Below are 18,940 nucleotides of genomic sequence, written 5' to 3' on the forward strand. Positions count from 1 at the left end.
GCTTTACCTGATGACTGAAAAGGGGTAAATGATAGTCCAAGTAAGGAGTCAGCTGGTCAGGTTAGGAGTCAGGGAACTAAAGACAGCACAAGATTATTTTATCTCTGTGCCTGCAGCACCACCACCCTCCAAAATCATGACAATCAGGCACTCTATCTTCAGAATCTTCCACATCAAGTTGCCTTTTCAGGGAACTTCAGTTCACACTTGTCAAACATCATTTGTAGGGGTATCTGTGAAAGTGTTTCTGGAGATTGGGGTTTGATCTGGTGGACTGGGAAATCTGATAGTCCTTTCCAGTGTGGGAGAACATTTAAGTAGGACAAAAAATCAAACAAGGGTTGAGTTCTTTCTCTGAAATGTTGATGTTGGAATTGAAGCATCATGCTCAACTCTACTGGCTATCAGACCCTGATTGAAAGTTTACTACACATCAATTCTTAGTCTTCTGAAACAACACTACTGATTTTCTGGGTCTTTATATTAAATGGATTCTCACCCTTTATTTTTATGTGAGTTGCTACATTATGATAAATCTATATGTTGTTCCATTTCTTTAGGGAACCTTAATGTGCTGGTTAGATTTTTTTTCATCAACTTGACACAACCTAGAGTAGTCTGGGAAGAAGGAAACTCAATTGAGAAAATGTCTCCATCAGAGTGGCCTACAGGCAAGTTTGTGGAAGCATTTTCTTGATTAATGACTCATATTGAAAGACTCAGCCACTGCAGCCAGTAGCACTCCCAAGCAAGTGGCCCTGGGTTGCACAAGAAGTATGCCTAGGTAAGAATAGAGAGGAAGTCAGTAAGCATATTTCTCAATGGCTTCTGACTGAGCTCCTCCCATTGCTTCCCTCAATAATGGACTGTAAGCTTTAAAGCAAAAAACAACAACAAAAAAGAAATAAAAGAGAATAATAAAAAAAAACTATTTCCTCCCCAAAACTGTTTTTGATCATTGCTTATCACAGCATCAGAAAGCAAATTAGAAGACCTACTTTTGGTTCATAAAATAAAAGCTTTTTTTATCTTACCTGTCATTGAAACAATTTCTGCTGATCTTTTAGATCCTAGCTTCCATACAATGTCTATTATTTTACCTTTCACCACATATGGCAGACTTTACATGGGAACCGACACCAGCAGAAGATTTCATAGAGAAGACAGCATTAGTCTAAGTCTCCAAAGAATTCTCTGTAAAAATAAATTTATGTTTCTACATAGGACGTTTCTTCTTTTGGGTTCTAATATACAACAAAGCAAGGAAAATCAAATCGATATTAGTCTCCTATTTCCAAAGACAACCGAGAAAACCCCTATCAACTAGTTTTATAGGTATATTCCTGGTCATCCCCAGGAATCCTTCAGATAAGTCCATGTTTCTGCCACCTCATAATGACAGCACCTGAGCCTCCACTATCTGTCTGCTTCATTAAAACACTATTAATTTCCTAGATTATATATTGGAAATTTTAACTCTGCTGCTTTATCATTTCTATTTAACTAGAAGCAAGGGTGGAAATCAATCTTGTGATTTTTATAGTGAAAAGAACATAAAACAATGTTCTTTACTAAATCCATTCTTCCTACACCAGGGTCACCACAAGTGTGTGCATAACTCAACATTGTTGTTTATCTTAATTCATTTATGTTTTATTCACAAATTGGTGATCACTCAGCAACTCAGAACATCTTTGAGTCTCTCCCCTACAGCATGGCCTTGCAGTGGCTTCTATCAGGTCTACAATCATTCTGTGTAGTCTGCTGGGATTTCAGATAATTCAAAATTTCTGTTTCAGTTGGAGAAATATTTCATTTTATTAATAGTAAATGTTTAGTAAAATTCTTTCAAAAGCAACTCATTTGAGAATTAAAATAATGTCCAATAACTTTAATTTAGTATTCTCTTGATATATTTGACACTGTATTGGATTCAAAACTACGTGTTTTCACATTGTGGTTATAGATGGTAATATATCTTTATTATAATTTTAAGTATGATCATATGTATTTCATATTTTTCATCTGATTCGAATGAAAGCTGTACCCTGAAACATCAAATATTTCATATAACAGTGTAAATTTATCTGACTGTGGCTGTCTCCTATTGGTGCCTCATTAGTGAAAAGGTGGCTTTCCTAAAGCTGGCTGCCAAGTGTCCCACTGATCTCATTCCTGGCTCAGATGGTTAGATAACAAGGGTGTGTGGGGGGATCAGGAGGAGACAAGAGGTAATCATCAGTTATCTGGGGCTCTTGTGACATTAGAGATAAGAGATTTTTCAATAGAACATTTAGGACAGAAATCAAGGTTTGCACATATGCTTAAGTAGCATTGTACCTGCTATTCCAAGTCTGTGCTTAAGCAGCATTGCGTTCCCTGTCCCAAGAGACAAGTATACTTAAGTAGCATGAATTTGGTTCCACCCTTTAGGCTTGGGTCCTGGAACCCTGACTAGGATTAGCAACCGCATGAAGAAAGGACAAACACACATTACAATAAATCTGGGATAAGTAAACATGCTGGAACCTCAACATGTTTACTAGGTACAGTACAGTAGAAGATTTATCTAGTTGTGGTAGGAGGTTAGTATCAGGCTCTAATTATCTAGGAGGAGGAAGCATGATTGCTACTCTTTGCACACACTGGTCCCTTGTTCATAAACTCTCATGCTGAGACTCCAGAGGAAAGCTTCGCTATCCCCTTAATACTGACCCACATGGGGGAGATGTCTTTGTTCATGTCCTATAGGAGCAAAGTCTTGATGTCCTCAACATGGCTGTGCTTATGTCAACAGCACACATTCACTCAGGATGTCATTCACTCAGAGCTTTCTCCACTCTCTAGACTGCATTCGCTGTTCCAAGTCACAGGTGTGTTTATATAACATTGCATTTGCTCTTCAAAGTACATAGCTACTTTTGAAATATAAATATATGTAAAGCATAAGCTTCAATATATGTTTTATAAAAGGCATAAAGACCACTGCAGAAGAGAATAATAGAAGCATTCCATTTGATCTGTGTTATAAGTGGAAGACGAAAGCCCAAAGAGGAGGATTTCCCACATACTTTGCCAGTTTTCTTTTTATGGACAATTTCCTTTATTGTAGGACAGCCTGCTCTGACCTTTGACATTCACTGTCCTAATGGAACATTTGCCATAGCTATGGGACACAATGTTTCTTGTTTTGCTTGCTTATAAGGAAGTTTATGACTTTTTGTCCTGCTCTGGATGAAGCTTACCGAATGATGGGCATTTCCTGAACTGAATGCTAACACGGATATTTAATAACAGTTTGATTTCAGAATGCATACTAAGTTTTTCTACTAAATTATTTTAACCCCATTTTAAATCTATACCAATAAAACCAAGTTTCACATTAAACATAATAAACTTATTGTAGCAACATTAGTGTGTGCTATAGTTGGGCAGGTGACTCCTTTCCCCCACTTCTCTACTGTGGTTAGAAATTAGGTGCCCTGGGTCATGCCTCTTGAAGATTTACACCTTCAATTTTGCAGAGGTCCTATTTCAAAAAAGGGTCCCCATGCAGTTTTCAGACTTATCTCTAAAAGATTAAGGCTAATTTCTTCCATGAATTATTGAATGTCTCTGTAGTTAGATATTGAGAGCAAATTAAACCTTCTTGAAATCGGATTTCCATTTGCTGTGAAGACAGCAACTGTCCCGTTCATCCCACAGATTTGTAGTGGTCGTCAGATAAGACACTGCAAAAGCCATTTATAAATGCTGAAGGACTGACAAATTTCATAATTGTTACTATTATAGCTGTTTACACGTATAATTTTATAACACAAATATCATTACTTTTTTACTCAAAATGAAAACTGTAATACTAAGATTTATTAGCTGAATATAAATGACCACAACTTCAACCTAGTTTCTATTTTCTTATTGACAGCAGATTAGGGATGAGCACCAGTGAGAAAAAAATACACTCAATGTCAAAACAGAGGCATTCTGGGAACTGAGTGGCCAGTGTTCCAGACAGCACCCTAAGCCAGTAAGTAGGTCACACTGTTGTATTTCCTTATACAGATATTTAAATTGGTTCTTGAGAACACAGGGGAATCATTTGAAAGAGTCATTGCTATTCTAAAGGAAGCTCATGCACCATAACCATTTCATTTCCCTAATTTTCTGCCTCCACTCTAGAGAAGACACTGTCACATTAGTTCTAAGTGAGGTAAGTAGATTTTAAACTTTCCTTTTAAAACTTTAGGGGTCTGTTAAGTGATGTTAAGATTTCATGTTTTTTTAGTTTAAAAATTATTCCATATAAAGTATGCCTAAAAAATCAACCTTCTAACTCTGAATATGTGTATTTATTGGTAGAAGCAAATATTTGAGGCTAAAACGGTACCTATATACTTACTATTAATAATATTCACTCTATTCTTTTTAACTGACTTACATTTTTAGATCACTTACTATTTTTCTCTATAAGAAGGAGGAGACATGAGAGAATATAGAGTGGACTTTGAATCTCAAGGGAATTAATTTAGCTTTGGTATTTGTGGGAGTCCACGGTGATTCCAGCTTGTGGCTTGATTCCATCTTAAATTAAGGTCAGAGATTTCAAGCTTGTTATTGCTCCTCGAAGTTGAACCACAGGGTATTTGGACAAAGGCATGGTTATGAGATGTTTTGAGAATTAAGGAGGTATTTATGCTTGTTTGTCCCTTGAACCATGGTAAAGGAAGTCTTTTGTCTGCCTTGCTTTGAATGTAAAAAGGCTATGAAAAGTAAGTTTGAGACCTGCAGTATTCACCGAGAGCCCTCCTGATTCTATCTGCTGTCTCTTGTCTCTTTCTTTCTTAATCCCCACTCCGCTATTCAGGTAATGTTCAAAAGGTCAGCTGGTCCTGACAGGTATTCATAGAGCTGAGGTGTCACAATATAAAACAGAGATGAACACAAAGAGAGGAGTATTGGAGATATTTAACTAATGTTGTTAAAGCAATCCAGAGATGGACAATAAAGCAGTAAGTGAATACGTTTTTCAGGAAGTATAACAAGAGTGGAAAGGGGAATTTAGCAGAGAACTAGATTCTATTCTTAACACAACATAAATAACTGGGGGTTTATAGCCAAGGAGTAGGTTTGCAGATGGAAAGAGGAGATACAAGGGGTTAGGGAGACACTAACTAAAGGGCAGATTCCACAGGTGAGAAATAAGGAAATAAATCACACATTGAAGGTGGTAGATTCTAATAAGATTTCCAAGGATTCATTCTAAAGTAGGTGATGTAGAGCAACTGGAGGTCCACAGATCAAGTCTTAGATGAGAGGTGAGTTCATAGAGACATGGTAAAAGTTACATTCAAGGAAGATACCTTGTCAATAAAACCAACTGTGCCATGCTTGCAATTGTTATTGGAAGAAGTATACATGTGAGACTTGTGTCCATGTGAGCGGTAAGATTATTGAACATTATTTGGGTCATTTTCCTTACTATCAATGTATGACAGAGCTATCTTTCCTGTTGTTCCCTTTCTCCTGGCTTCAGTTGGGTCCTTAAATGATCAGGACGAATTTCCAATGGAATTGCTAGCACCTTCCCCCTGCTGCTCCTGCTACTTCCATCTTCTGTCCCTTTTCCCCCCTTGTCTCCCTCCTTCTCCCTTACTTCTTCCTTCCTTATTAACCCTCTTTTCTTCCTATTTCTCCTCTTTCTATTCTTAAGTCTATAACTTTCTTTAATCTTATAACTTCAAAGTTTGAACGTAAGAAAACTGAAAACTTTGACACCCTTAATTTCTAGAATGTAAAAAGAGTCATAGTTCTGAGTATTCTCATTTACTGCAGATCAGAAAGCTATTGCTGAGGTTTTTTTTTTTTTTTTCATTAAGCATTCTTGAAAGTTTGTTTTATCATGTGAATAGGTAGAATTTTTTCCCAGTGTATAATAAAGGCAATTTAATACTGGCAGAATTGCAGACTTGTGGTTCCAATTTTTAAATTAGACCAAATATTCCTAAGTTTGCAATGAATGCACATTTTACATTCAGTTTTTATTTCTTTCTTCATTTATCCCTCTGCTTCTTGAGACTCCTTCAAATTCTCCCTTGGACTTTTTTCCTACCTAATAAGCATTTCCCACATTTGAAGAGGCTTTGAAAGGGGGATTTAAACCCATTTTCCCCAATGTACAGTGAATCGATTTTTTTTTTTTCATTTTCTTGTGGGTTTATCTCTTGTTTATAGGGAATAAGATTATCACACATTTCACTTATCTTCATGTAGTTTTCTGGACAGCCAGCAGTAATTTTTCTCTAACTTGGTAATGGTGAATGGTAAGATTAAGTAGAAGTGGGGTTCAGGAGAAACCAGTTTCTGGGTTCTTGAATTTATTGGTTAGGTGTCCAAATAACTAAATTTGTTAATATGCATGCAAATATTAATCTCACAAGAAGCTGCTTTCTGACATTTTACTGAATTATGGAAAATGAATCTACACAATATAATTTTCTAAGTAAAGAGAATCTGAAGAGGTGAAGGGCTTCATGTTTTCAGAGGAGCACATTCATTTGTCCTATATTTATTTCCTACAGAAAGGCAAGCTTTCGAATCTGTGTTCAGCACTTGCTGGATCTGGGAAACCTCCAAAAGGTCAGTCTCCTCACTTTATGAGAAGTCTGGCTCATGCCATAGAGGCATTATTTTATCTGCTGTTGCCAGTGTCCTCATTTTGCCTTTTGTTGAGTCCTAGAAAATTTATATTTCCTTAATTACAAATTATTTCATTTTAATACATGCTTAAAGTTTCTACTGTATTCAGATTTTTTATCTCTTCTTGTATCATTTAATAAAACATATTAATGACTAATATATGATGAATCCATCTCTCAGGAAAGTGACAAAAAATGATTATACTTTCAGGAAAGCCGATTGTTTTAGTGGGATTGCCCTTTCCTTTTACACTACCATTGTGTTGAAAAATTTTGTTTAAGGGATGCCTGTTTCATCACAAATACTCAGGATTCAGCCCAATTTTTTTCGTTCAGCAACATTAATTTCCAACTAAACATCCTGGCTCTAACCTGAATCAGCTGAGAACTCCAAGAGACAAATGAGAACAGTGTGTTGCTTCTGTCTTAGTGTTTGTTCTGCTCTCAATGCTGAGCATTAATTAACATGCAGCAAACATTATCGTGCTTCCATTATTTCAGAAAACAAATGAATCCACTTGTCTTTTTTATTTTTTTATTTTTATTTCATAATTTAATTTAATTTTACATATCAGCCATGGATTCCCCTGTCCTCCCTCCTCCTGCCCCCCAACCCTCTCCCCAACCCACCCCCCATTCCCATTTCCTCCAGGGCAAGGATTCCCCTGGGGATTCAGCCACTTGTCTTCTTACCTTCTTGTTTTTGATACTCTTCATTCTAGGTAGCACTGGTTTCGTTTAAAGCAAATAGAGACTAGCTCACAGATTCTTTGTATATTCTGGAACAACCAGAAATTAAGTCACTGGCTAGTTTACCTCCTTTGTTCCTTTTAATTGAGTGGACATTGTCCATCAGAACAGTGACTATAAACACAGATCTGAGGGCAGTGGTCAATTTAAAAGGCAGCCAGTGGTGTTACTATAAGTATAAACAAGCAAATAAACAAATGACATAGGATCTTTCAAATGTCCAAAATGATCTTTCAACGATCAAGTGCTCATGAAAGAGGGAATGGACATTGAGGATTTCATAGTGGGTATTTGATACATACACATGTATACAAAGACATATTGTCATCAAATCATATCCACAAAACAAAGAACTCTTGGAATGCTTAGTCCCAAAACTACCAAATACCTTCTCCCTGAAGGTGTTGTGTATGTAACATTTTTACAATTACCTAGATCATCTTTTAGGAAGAAGGCATATACTGGTGTTTTTGCTAGCCCGTAGATTCATTTTAGATTGTTGGCAAGTACAAACACATATGTAGATTGTTATTAAATCTAGAAAAAAAATGAGTTTTAGTATCTAAAGAAATGGACTATACTTAGTTCTAAAATGTCACTGAAGACATGAAAAGAAAAGAAGAAATAAAAAAATAAAAATTAAAAAAAAAAGTAAACATGTTCTGACTAGTGTCCCTGCAAGTGATTTTTCAAACCAACTGCATAGGAGAATTACCTGGGAATAACAAAACAAATTCTTGGCTGGGTTTCAGTATTTATGGCAGGTCCAGAAATTTGGATATTTTTATCTCCCTTGGAGTATAATGGATTCAGCATCACAGAGCAATCAGTTTTCAATTCTAGTGTATTTCTTGAATAACAATTTGGTCCTGGGATCAAATCCAATGTTCCTATATATTGGTCAGCTGTGGTATCCATATTTACACAGTTTAAAAAGTAAGCCCCCAGGAGGGAGCCTCGGTTCTCTGAATGACACTGTATTCAGAGCCATGGGCTATAGGTACTTATGATGCAGATGAAGATACAGCAGCAGTAAACCCAGACCTCTGTTATGAAAAGCAGTGTTTGCACTCACTGTTCTCTCTGTACTTCCTCATCAGCTGTCCAGACACTTCACTCTTTAACATTCAGCTCTTGGAATTCATTGATTCTTCCAAGTTCCTGCTTTCAAGACCCCTCGTCCCCACAGCAATTGCCTTAGTAATTATGTGAGAGTTTCAAAAAATCTTAATGTTCTCAGCTGTGTCATCAATGATACTCAAAATTCCTGGAAATGCCTAACTCTCAACAGATGATTTACTTTGACTGCTTACCTCAATTTCTTATAACCATATACCTCCAAATCTCCAAGACTAATAGGTAAAGCATAGGACATCACTCTAATATACAGTGGAAGATTCTATTTCAAAGAGAGATACAATGTACCATGGACTCACAGATGTTTTCTTCATCTGTAAATTTAATTTATTAATAGCATAACTTCTTGGTAATTAGCATGAATAATTCAGAAGACTCTATGTTCTGTTTCATTGCCACAAAGATGCTCACATGAAGTCATTTCAATGTCCTAAGCTATTAGAGAGGAATGAAAACAGATAATCCAAAATCACTTTTATTTGTATTTAGAATATATTTTTGTTATTTTGTTAGGAATTACTGTGGCTGATGTTCTAGGAATTCCAAATGTTTCATATAAAAGATTGAAGGCACATCTTTAAGCCTGGTTCTTTAGAATCCTTTTGTTTAGCTTGTCTATATATTCCCCATATGGCCTGCTTTTCCAAGTCCTCCTCTGGGAATAAGAGCAAGCTATTTATTGGGGAAAAGGGAAGAAATAAATGAAAGAAAGAAAGAAGACAGATACATAAAAGATTTGATGTCTGCAGTGTGCTAGGAGTTTGAGTCTACATCTCCCTCCCTTCTTAAGTAAAATGTGGTGTTATATTATGTCTGTCTATGCCATATAAAGACTATTTTGCTTATGTTAATAAGATAACCCAGCAAACTAGGCTGTAGTATACTTAGGTTCTCCACTCCTCCAAAGCATTAGAGATAGCAGTAACAGGATTTTTATTTTCCACCACACGTGGTTATCAATCTATAGTGAGATGTTTTTCTCAGAAAAATTTCTGAGAGCCTCTAAGAACTTGGAAACAGGTTTAATGAATGTAAATGCTCAGATTTGAAAAATAAACTGAAAATTTCTAAACCCGCTATTAGAATTAGGTGTCATGTTTTCTATTAGAAGCACACAAATATTGTCAAGGATATATAAATATGGTGAGCATTCACTGTTGCACTCTTCTCTTTCTTCATGTTGGTGACATACTCCTTAACACTGATGACTTTCCAATGAAGTTCAGATTTGCATGTTCCATGTGACTGTCATTGTGGACCTGGAGGGTTACTTCTCTAGGGCTGACTCTCCTTCCACCACCCCGCCCCCATTAAACAGAGACACGGGGATTGTGGGAAGAAGACAATTAGCCAGTTCATATTCTTTTTCTGACAAGGATTGTTTCATATACAGGAATTTGACACAAGTTATTCCAGCTAAAATTTGAGATCAGTTGGTATGATGACATGCAGAAGCATGAATTATCCTAGCTGCAGTTGGCAACCAACTTGTGCCAAAGAGATGTCCTTGAGATGAAGCTGGCTTTCATGAATAATTTATACTGGAATTCTCCCCCCTCTCTCTCTGTGTATGTGTGTGTGTCTGTGTGTCTGTGTGTCTGTGTATTATGCACCAGAATGATGGCTACAACAGTCATGATTATTTGTGGCTGACATGTTTAGTTGTCAATTGAACAAGACATACATTGCTTATTCCCATATGTGTCAGAAAAAGAACAGTAATAACTACAACTCTGGATGAAATCTGAGGGATTTACATAATATGCTTGATCTGCACCTTCCTTCCACATGAAATGAGAAATGCAGGAAGATTGCACAGACATGGGGGCTTCTGGGGAAAGTGGAAATATTACAGAAATGTGGGAGTTTTCTCTGAAGACATTTTTCAGATCATCTACTCTACCCTTTCCCTCTTGTGTACTCAGTGAGTTTGACTGAGTCATGAGGTGAGCATTCTCACATTCTGATTTCTCTGTCTCCATTGTGGTATTCTGTCTACAGAGAAAAACATGCAGATGATGGAGTGAGGAGTGAAACAGTATTCCCTCTCTTGTCCTCCTCAGTTACATTCATTGTCTCCTTGAACTTTCTCAGAGTGCTCACTGTAGTCAGGCTTGACCATGTGACTTGCTGAGGTAAATGTGAGTAGATGTGATGGAACAGTGAGATGTGGCTGGGAGGGCCATGTATTAGCTACTTTTCTCTTACTGTGATAAAATACCTGACCTGATCAGAATTTACTCCTAAGAGTAGCTGAATAATAAAACAGGGAGTCTGAAAGCTATTGTGTTAGCATGGTTAGTAAAGCTAACATCCAACAGTAAAGCCATAGCTGCACAGGGCAAAGTGCATTGAGGCACACTTACACATTTCATGCTGCTGAATTTTGCCAAGGTTGGTGCAGAGAAAAAAAATTTCTTCCCCTTTCATACTGAAAATTTTCTTCAGATTTATTACTAAGAACAAAAGAAATTCTAACAATAATTTTAAGTTTGTGACTGAAGAGGGCACTATTTGCTGTCTCACTGGTCATAATTATTAATCTGTTCCATTCTATGACTCAGTTTTCTCATCAGTTAATTGGGTATAATATAATATATTCTCCTAATGGTGCAGTGGCTGCAAAATGGGACATGAAGATTTTCAAATGTTGTCTGAGACATAATAAAGAAGAGTTCATTGTTATTAATTGTGATATCTCAGCTGTGAAAAGACATATTGGAGATTGGCCATTAAAGAACAGAGTAAAGTAGGTTTAGTTTCAACATCTAGAATTTGATTTCCCTTTAAGATACACAAACGGGATTTAAGAAGGCATCCAGTAGGTGGTTGGCAATAAAAAGCCTAAGACCTAGAAGGAGCAATAGGTTCTACATTCCATGAAAATTACTATGAGTGGTATTTCTGAAAGTGCCAGGAGCCAAGAGAGGAGGCATGGAATAGTCTGACAGTAGGCAATGAAGACACCTTTTTCTAAACCTTAGAGTCTATGGAAAGGGAGGGTTCTACAAGTACTTTAGTTACAGATAAACATTCTCAACAGAAGTATATAAAAGGCTGGGAACATTAAGCACAGACAACTGTAAAGAATGAGTAGCAATAGTAACTACATGTATTACACAGTGAATAAAAATAATCAAGTAGACAGCAGTTGCTACCTGTCAACTCAACACCAACTCAGCCTGTGCTGAGGATCCCAAAGCTGATGGTTTTGATTACTTTAACAGGTTCATTTAAAAATAACATTTCTGGGGTGGAACTCAGGGGTTAAGAGCACTTGCTGTTCTTACAGAGGACACAGATTTAATTCCCAGCATCCTTATGGTGACTCACAACTATTTGTAATTCCAGTTCCAGGGAATCTGATAGTCTCTGCTGACTCTGTGGGTACCAGTGCTATGGATATTGCTCTGTGTTCTGTGAATGTGTTGCTCTGATTGGTTAATAAATAAAATGCTGATTGGCCAGTAGGTAGGCAGGAAGTATGGGTGGGACAAGCAGAGAAGAGAATTCTTGGAAGAGTCAGGAGTCACCAGCAAGACACAGAGGAAGCAACATGTGAAGGCAGAACTGAGAAAAGATACCAAGCAACATGGCTAAACATAAATAAGAATTATGGGTTAATTTAAGTGTAAGAGCTAATCAATAGTTAGCCTGAGCTAATGGCCAAGCAGTTTTAATTAATATGAGCCTCTGTGTGTTTACTTGGGTCCAAGCAGCTGCAGGACTAGTGAGTGAGAGTGATTTGTTCTGATCATGGGCCAGGTGGGACACAGGAAAACTTCAGCTACATACCAGGAACACATGTTATGCATTGCAGGCAAAACACTCATACACATAAAGTAAATAAATATAAAAAAGAGGAAAACAAGTATTTTTTTTAAAAAATAAATAAACAAATATTACATTTCCAAGCCTTCTTCAACTGGATGGCTAAAGATATATAGTTCCAAGTAACAGACTGTCTCTTTTTGGAAAGTTCTTTAAAAGGCTGCTTCAGGCAAAAGGCCTTCCCTTCCAGTTCCCCTGCCCTCCCTTCTTTCCGAAAATGGAAATGAAGAGCTGAAATCCCAGCACCAGCTGAGGTCTTTGAAAATGAGAAAGAGCTGTCAGATGCTCCAATTCAAATGCTCCTGAGCTCCTCAGTCAAGGCTCCACCTGTTACCTGCTTGTGAGAAAATAAGCCATTCCCAACTTATTGTCAGGTCTTCGTTTGTAATGGATGAATGTGACTGTAACCTGAAAAAGGTGAGTAAAGGTAATAGAATATCTGTACATTTTTATTTAAAGCAGTCTCTTACACACACACACACACACACACACACACACACACACACAAGCACAGAGGTATTTTCATTATGCTGATTTACTTACTTTTTCTTTAAGAGGGAACATGCAACCATTTCATTACCAGGCACTCAGAATCAATCTATCATGTCTGTGTTTTCCTTTTATTCTTCCTTCCAATTCTCTTAATCCCTTTGTTTGTAACTTTGTTCCTTCTCCTCTGCTTTCACCCACTCTCCTGTTACAATATTTGCCAAAATAATACAAGGTTAATATATTGAGAACTATTGGATATAAAACTATTAGCAGTAAAATCTCTACAAGCAAGGAGATATTAAGAATTAACCTAAGCCATGAATAACATTCATTGAAACCCTCTGGGCCCAGACTGAGGAGTCACATTCATGGGCTCCCTTGCCTAGTTTGATCCAGGATTCTCATTCTGAGCTGCCCATACATGTAGCCTCTGTGGGCCCAAGGCAGTAGTCACACATGGAAACTCTCTTGGCCTGTGCCCATACATGTGTTTTCTTGCTGAGTTTGTTCCAACTATCTTGACCTGTACAACCATGCAGACCCAGGTCCAGCTGAGAGCAACATCATCACACTGTTTTAGAATGTCTTCCCGGTTCTCTGATCTGTGCTGCTTTTCCAGACCCAAGCCCAGCTTGGACTTCACTCAGGCAATCCTATGTGACTCTTAAATCCCTGCATCACACTAGTTACAAGTGACTTGGAGTCACTGTTGTCTCCCTAATCAATAATCAACAGTAAGTGTCTGAAGAATTGGTCTGCTCACTTTTACCTGACCTGAAATCAACCAATTGTAGGCAACAGGAAAAACAGAGCAAAATTTCCAGTCAACAAAGACATGATGAATTTTCATATCTAACACACATCCAACAAAATAAATATGCATGCACATGTCCCACCACAAAAACACAAACAGTATAAAAGACCAAGCCAATAGGGCTCCCCTAATGTCCACCAGTCCTATAGAAATTTCCTCCAATAGGAATTGCTTAAATAAAATGCAGGACATGGAACTTAAAATAACAATTAAAACCATGATCAGAAAATTCAAGTAAATTAAAGAGGACACAAACAAACACTTGAAACTAACAGGGAAGAAATTAATTTGTAACTGCAGTTCAAAAAAACAAACAGAGGAATACCATTATGAAGCCAATGCAGAATTTGAAAACTAAATTCCAAAAGGAGATTTAGAACTACTGAAGAGAACTCAACTGTTCTAAGGTGTGAAAACCAAGATGCTATGCAGGACTTGTGCTGCTTAGACATTCTCCTCTTCATCTTTCACATTTCTCCTAATTTGTTGTCATAGTTAATCATACTTGGCATCTACTTCTCTTCACAGAACTTGCAAATGAGCAGAATCTTGCCTGAGGCTAATGTTGAGTACAACATTTCAAGGGAATGGAAAACTATTCTGATAATTAAGGTAATCATTTGACAGAAGTTATTGAAATGAACACTTCAAGCATTTCATTCCTCCGTAAAACTGATTAAAGAGTCATCCCATTAGGTACCTATGGTTGACTTGTCAGTAAAGACAGCAATCAGATGCCTGTGATGCACAGACTGTAAAGCCATCTGTACAATAACTGCAAACATATATAGTTTCTATAGGACTGGTGGACATTAGGGGAGCCCTTAGAAGTGTATTTAGAATCCATTGGGAACAATAATTCTCTTTTTAAAGACATACCTTTGTATTTAGGCCACTATGGTAAATTCCTTGTAAGCAGACACAAAATGTTAAAGTGATAAAGTACCAAATGGCTACATAAGGGATGACATTTGAAGGAGACAAAGAAATTGTCATTACAGAATGACTTTTTGAAAAAAAAAAAAAGGATGTAATTTAGGGGGACAGCTTTATAGTATGGAAATTGTTTCCCCTTATAGATCTTGAATGGTATCTACAGTCTTAACAAGTAACAGTGCTGAGTTGGAGAAGATGACATGTTGATGTAGACCCCAACACAGTTAAGCAGGCATGGACAGACAAGGAGATCTGCATTCCAAGCATCATCAGAGAATTACAGTCCCCCTCTGTATATGTCTTTCCCCCAGACTGTGATCTCCTTTCAGGTGACTACAGGTACTCTACTCATTTTCTGTTTCTAGATTAGCTACCACACAATGAGCAGGTGGCAAGTTTTTATTGCACAGACTACTGAATGAATAATAACTTCTATCACAGCCCTGTTTGTCATGGGTAACCTTTCAAAGTACACTGTGTTCCTTCCTCCTCCAGAAAAGCCAAGTGCCTGTAATGACAAGACTATTTCCTTGTTCTGCTTCATTTACTATTTTTAGGATTAGTTTTCTGGTGACTGAGAAGCTGTATCAGAAGATCCTGCTGTAAGCTTCTGCGCTTGTAAGATCTATGATACCAGAGGGTCTGGTGTGGCATCTAATTGATTGCGATGCTGCTGAAATCTGAATGCAATCAGACTTCTCAGGAATAGTTGATCTCCCCAGGACAATTTATCAGTGTCAAAAGCAGTGAGTACAGGATATTCCTCTGATACCTTCTAGGGTCTTTGTAGTGGTACAACATGAAGAAAACAACAATTCTTTAAAACACACACACACACACACACACACACACACACACATATATTTAATTTTAGAATGATGTTTGATTTATAAAAAAAATACCAAGACAACAATGATTTTAGATTATTTATTTGTGCTAATTTTCACTGTGCATATTTATTGTTCATGATGCTGTGACACATAAGGAAATTTTCACACAATAGGTAATGTATTCTGAATTTCCCCATAAGCCCCTATCCTACCCCTTTCACAGCCCTCTCCTCTTTTGTGAGTGTCCTTTGTTTCCCTAGCCTGAAAGTTTTCCTTCTACTTAAAAGAAAATTTGATAATTCCATGCTTGATTGTGATGCACATGATTACTGTTCCTACGTTTATCCTTGAGGACCTATTCTCATCCCCTTCCAGCTCCCCCCACCCTGCTTCTTCCTCACAGCGAGGTTCCCTTTCTTCCTCATGGCTCTCTGGCACACCTTACCTGTCTTTCCTCTGCAGGGCTTGTGGAGGTGGTCACGGCTGCTGTGTCCACGGTTGCATCAGTCATGTCAGACCAGAAGCAGAGCTTCTCTTTACTCCTCCTCATCCTCCAGCATTAAGTCTTTCCACACTCTTCTGGGACCCAGAGCAGGTAAGGTGTCCCATTTACAGCCAGACACCAATGATGACACATTCTTATAAGTCCTTTCTTTGATCATCTATCACTCACTGCCAAAAGAAGTTTTTCTGGAAAGAGAGGGAAAACTGAACTAGTCTGTGGGTATAAATATAACTATTTAGAAAGCAATTAACTATATATCCATTTAGCAAAACATCAGTAGTAGATTCCCCACATAGGGCCTGTAACCTCTCTAGCCACAGAATTTGACTGTTTACAGTACCAAGTGTGTGTACTCACTCCTTCCTATAGAGTGGGCCTCAGATTCCATCAGCCAGCCATTGATTATTCCCAGAACATCCAAGCTTCTATTGTATCACTGGGTTTATCTTGTCAGATAAGTCAGAATTACAGCAGGCAGGGTCCATATCTGGGTAAGATCATTGATGACTTTTCTTCCTCAACACCCTGAATAACACTTCTTTTTTTTTTTTATTAAGAAATTTTGTTCATTTTACATACCAACTACAGATTCCCCTCTCATCCCTCCTCCCTCTTCCCAACCCATTCTCCCTCCCCCATCCCACTCCCCATCCCCTCCTTTGAAAAGGTGTGACCATCCACGGGGAGTCAGCAAAGCCTGGTACATACAGTTGAGGCAGGTGCAAGCCCCTCCCCCTGTATCAAGGCTGTGCAAGGTGTCCCACCATAGGTAGTGGGCTCCAATAGAACGTCTAATACAATGAATGCTATCCAATTGAGAGGATAGCTTCTAGTTTAGTTCCAGCTGGATTTGGTTTTTGTCCTGTATCTGCGGTACATAGTATCTTCTGGCTACTTAAGCTGGCCATTCACAGTGACAATAGCCTATAATTGCTTTGGGGTCGTCTTGAGGCTTCCTACCAATAGAACATAAAAGAATTTTCTCAAACCTGGCACTGGAATTTGGGGTTTAAAATCTTTGACTTCTGGGAGCAGCATTACCCACTGATGTGGAGTATGTCTTTTCATACTTTTTATAAAGATTGTAATTTTTAGTTAGCATATAAAATGGCAGATTCCTATATGGATTTTTCAAAGTCTTTAGTTTCGCTTGAACACCCGTACTTCCCCTCATCTCTCCACTCCCATGCCCATTTAGATATTTCTTCCAATAGTATTAATTTCCCCTACTTTCTTTCACATGGTTTTATAGTCCCCACATTCAGTCTTCTCCTCCTTACTCCCTACATCACAACTTCTTTCTTACTTCTTGGTCTCTGTAGACAGTTCCTCCAGCTTAAATACAAAATTCTAAATCTTCAGCTCTGATATCGGTGTATGAGGGAAGATACATGACCTTTGTCTTTCTGGGCCTATGCTTGGTATTTACATTGCCATGCTTGATATAGTATTACCTAGCTAACTACATTTTCCTGAAAGCTTCACAATTCAGCTTGCTTTTAGCACTTAAAAACTTGCATGGTGTAATATACTCCATTCCATTATCCTTTTGTCAGTTGACTGACATCTAGGCAGATTCTATTTCTCACCTATTAGTAGTGGAGAAGCAAAGAGCATGGGGGTGCAAGTGTCTCTGTCCCAGGGTGTGACATTCTTTGTTTATATGTCTAAAGTGTTACAGCTGGATCCTATGGTAGTTCTGCTTGTAGCTTTTGGGTGAGATGAAATATCAAAGCAATTTCTTATTTTCCCTGAAAGGTGAGGACGTTGAAGATTTTAGAAAACATTTACTAGCTGTTTGAATTTCCTCTTTTGAGAACTTTGTTCAGTTACAAAATCAGATTTGTGATTGGGCTGTTTCTTATTTTTTTTTATTTCTTTGTATATTCTAGCTGTTAATCCTCAGTTAAATGTATAGCTGAAAAAATTTTCTCTTTCTTTTTTTTTAGGCTGTGTATACATTAGGTTATTTGTGAAAGTTTGGACTTGAGGTATTTATTTTATTTATTTATGTTGTTTTCACTTATTATCTGATATGATCATTAACTTTCTCAGGCTGCCATGCACTATCCCTCTGTTTCCTGATCACATCTTTACATTCTCTTTGTTAGTATACTCCCGATTTATCTAAAGAGCCCTGCATCTTTTTGTTATACAATATGATTATCATCCCTGATCTAAGTGTGGGTAAGTGCCAACTGATGAACACATTATTGATGTTTCAGAAGCTTCTACAATAGAATTTAGCCCAGAGTTTTGAGTCACAGAAAAGGTATGTTCATATGATTTTTCTGTTGCATACTTTTGAATTTATTGTTACTGTTTTTATTGCCTTTTAAATATTTATAAAAATGCTTTGAAAATTAGACTATGTTAGAATCCATTATAGCAACATAAATAAATCTTTCTAAAATGGATTTAACTTTGGACTTGCTTTCTCTCAAATGAGCTGCAGCGTGGCTGCTGCAATGTAAAGAGCTCACCAGGTGTCATTATTTGGTAATTTTGTCCCATCTGGAATTTGTTTCTCTAGTTCTTATACTGTTTTGCCATCTCAAGGAAATTTGGTTGTGTGTGTGTGTGTGTGTGTGTGTGTGTGTGTGTGTGTGTGTGTGTGCATGTGTGTATAGTATCATAATATTGAAACATTTAGAACCTGACATACCTCTATGATTGTGATTTATTTATCCACAGTAAGAAATACAATGACAAGCAAGCTAGAATACTGGTATTAGTAGAATCATTCTTATTAAATATGATATCGAGGAAGCATAATTTTTATAGGAGGCTGGCTAAGAGTATGGATTACAACATAAGAACCTTCGAATTCCCACACTGAATGACACACTGTAGAAAATCCCTTCCTCCTGATGACATCACCTCTGCCTCTAGGAACAGACAATTCAGGAGGAGCTTGGTTTTCTATCCTACTCACTGCTCTACTGCTGTG

At 37.5% G+C, this 18,940-nt stretch overlaps 1 protein-coding gene across 1 annotated transcript in view; it reads right to left on the reverse strand.

Moving 5' to 3' along the window:
- LOC114686565 (probasin-like) overlaps positions 1–15,996 on the reverse strand; it is a 63,850-nt gene extending 47,854 nt beyond the window's left edge. The window contains exon 1 of the mRNA XM_028861230.1: positions 15,931–15,996. Coding sequence (XP_028717063.1) covers positions 15,931–15,996 — 66 coding nt within the window. The remainder of the gene's footprint in view (positions 1–15,930) is intronic.
- Between the last annotated feature and the right edge of the window lie 2,944 nt (positions 15,997–18,940).

The sequence above is a fragment of the Peromyscus leucopus genome, chromosome 3 (assembly GCF_004664715.2).
Source record: "Peromyscus leucopus breed LL Stock chromosome 3, UCI_PerLeu_2.1, whole genome shotgun sequence".
NCBI classification, from domain to species: domain Eukaryota; kingdom Metazoa; phylum Chordata; class Mammalia; order Rodentia; family Cricetidae; genus Peromyscus; species Peromyscus leucopus.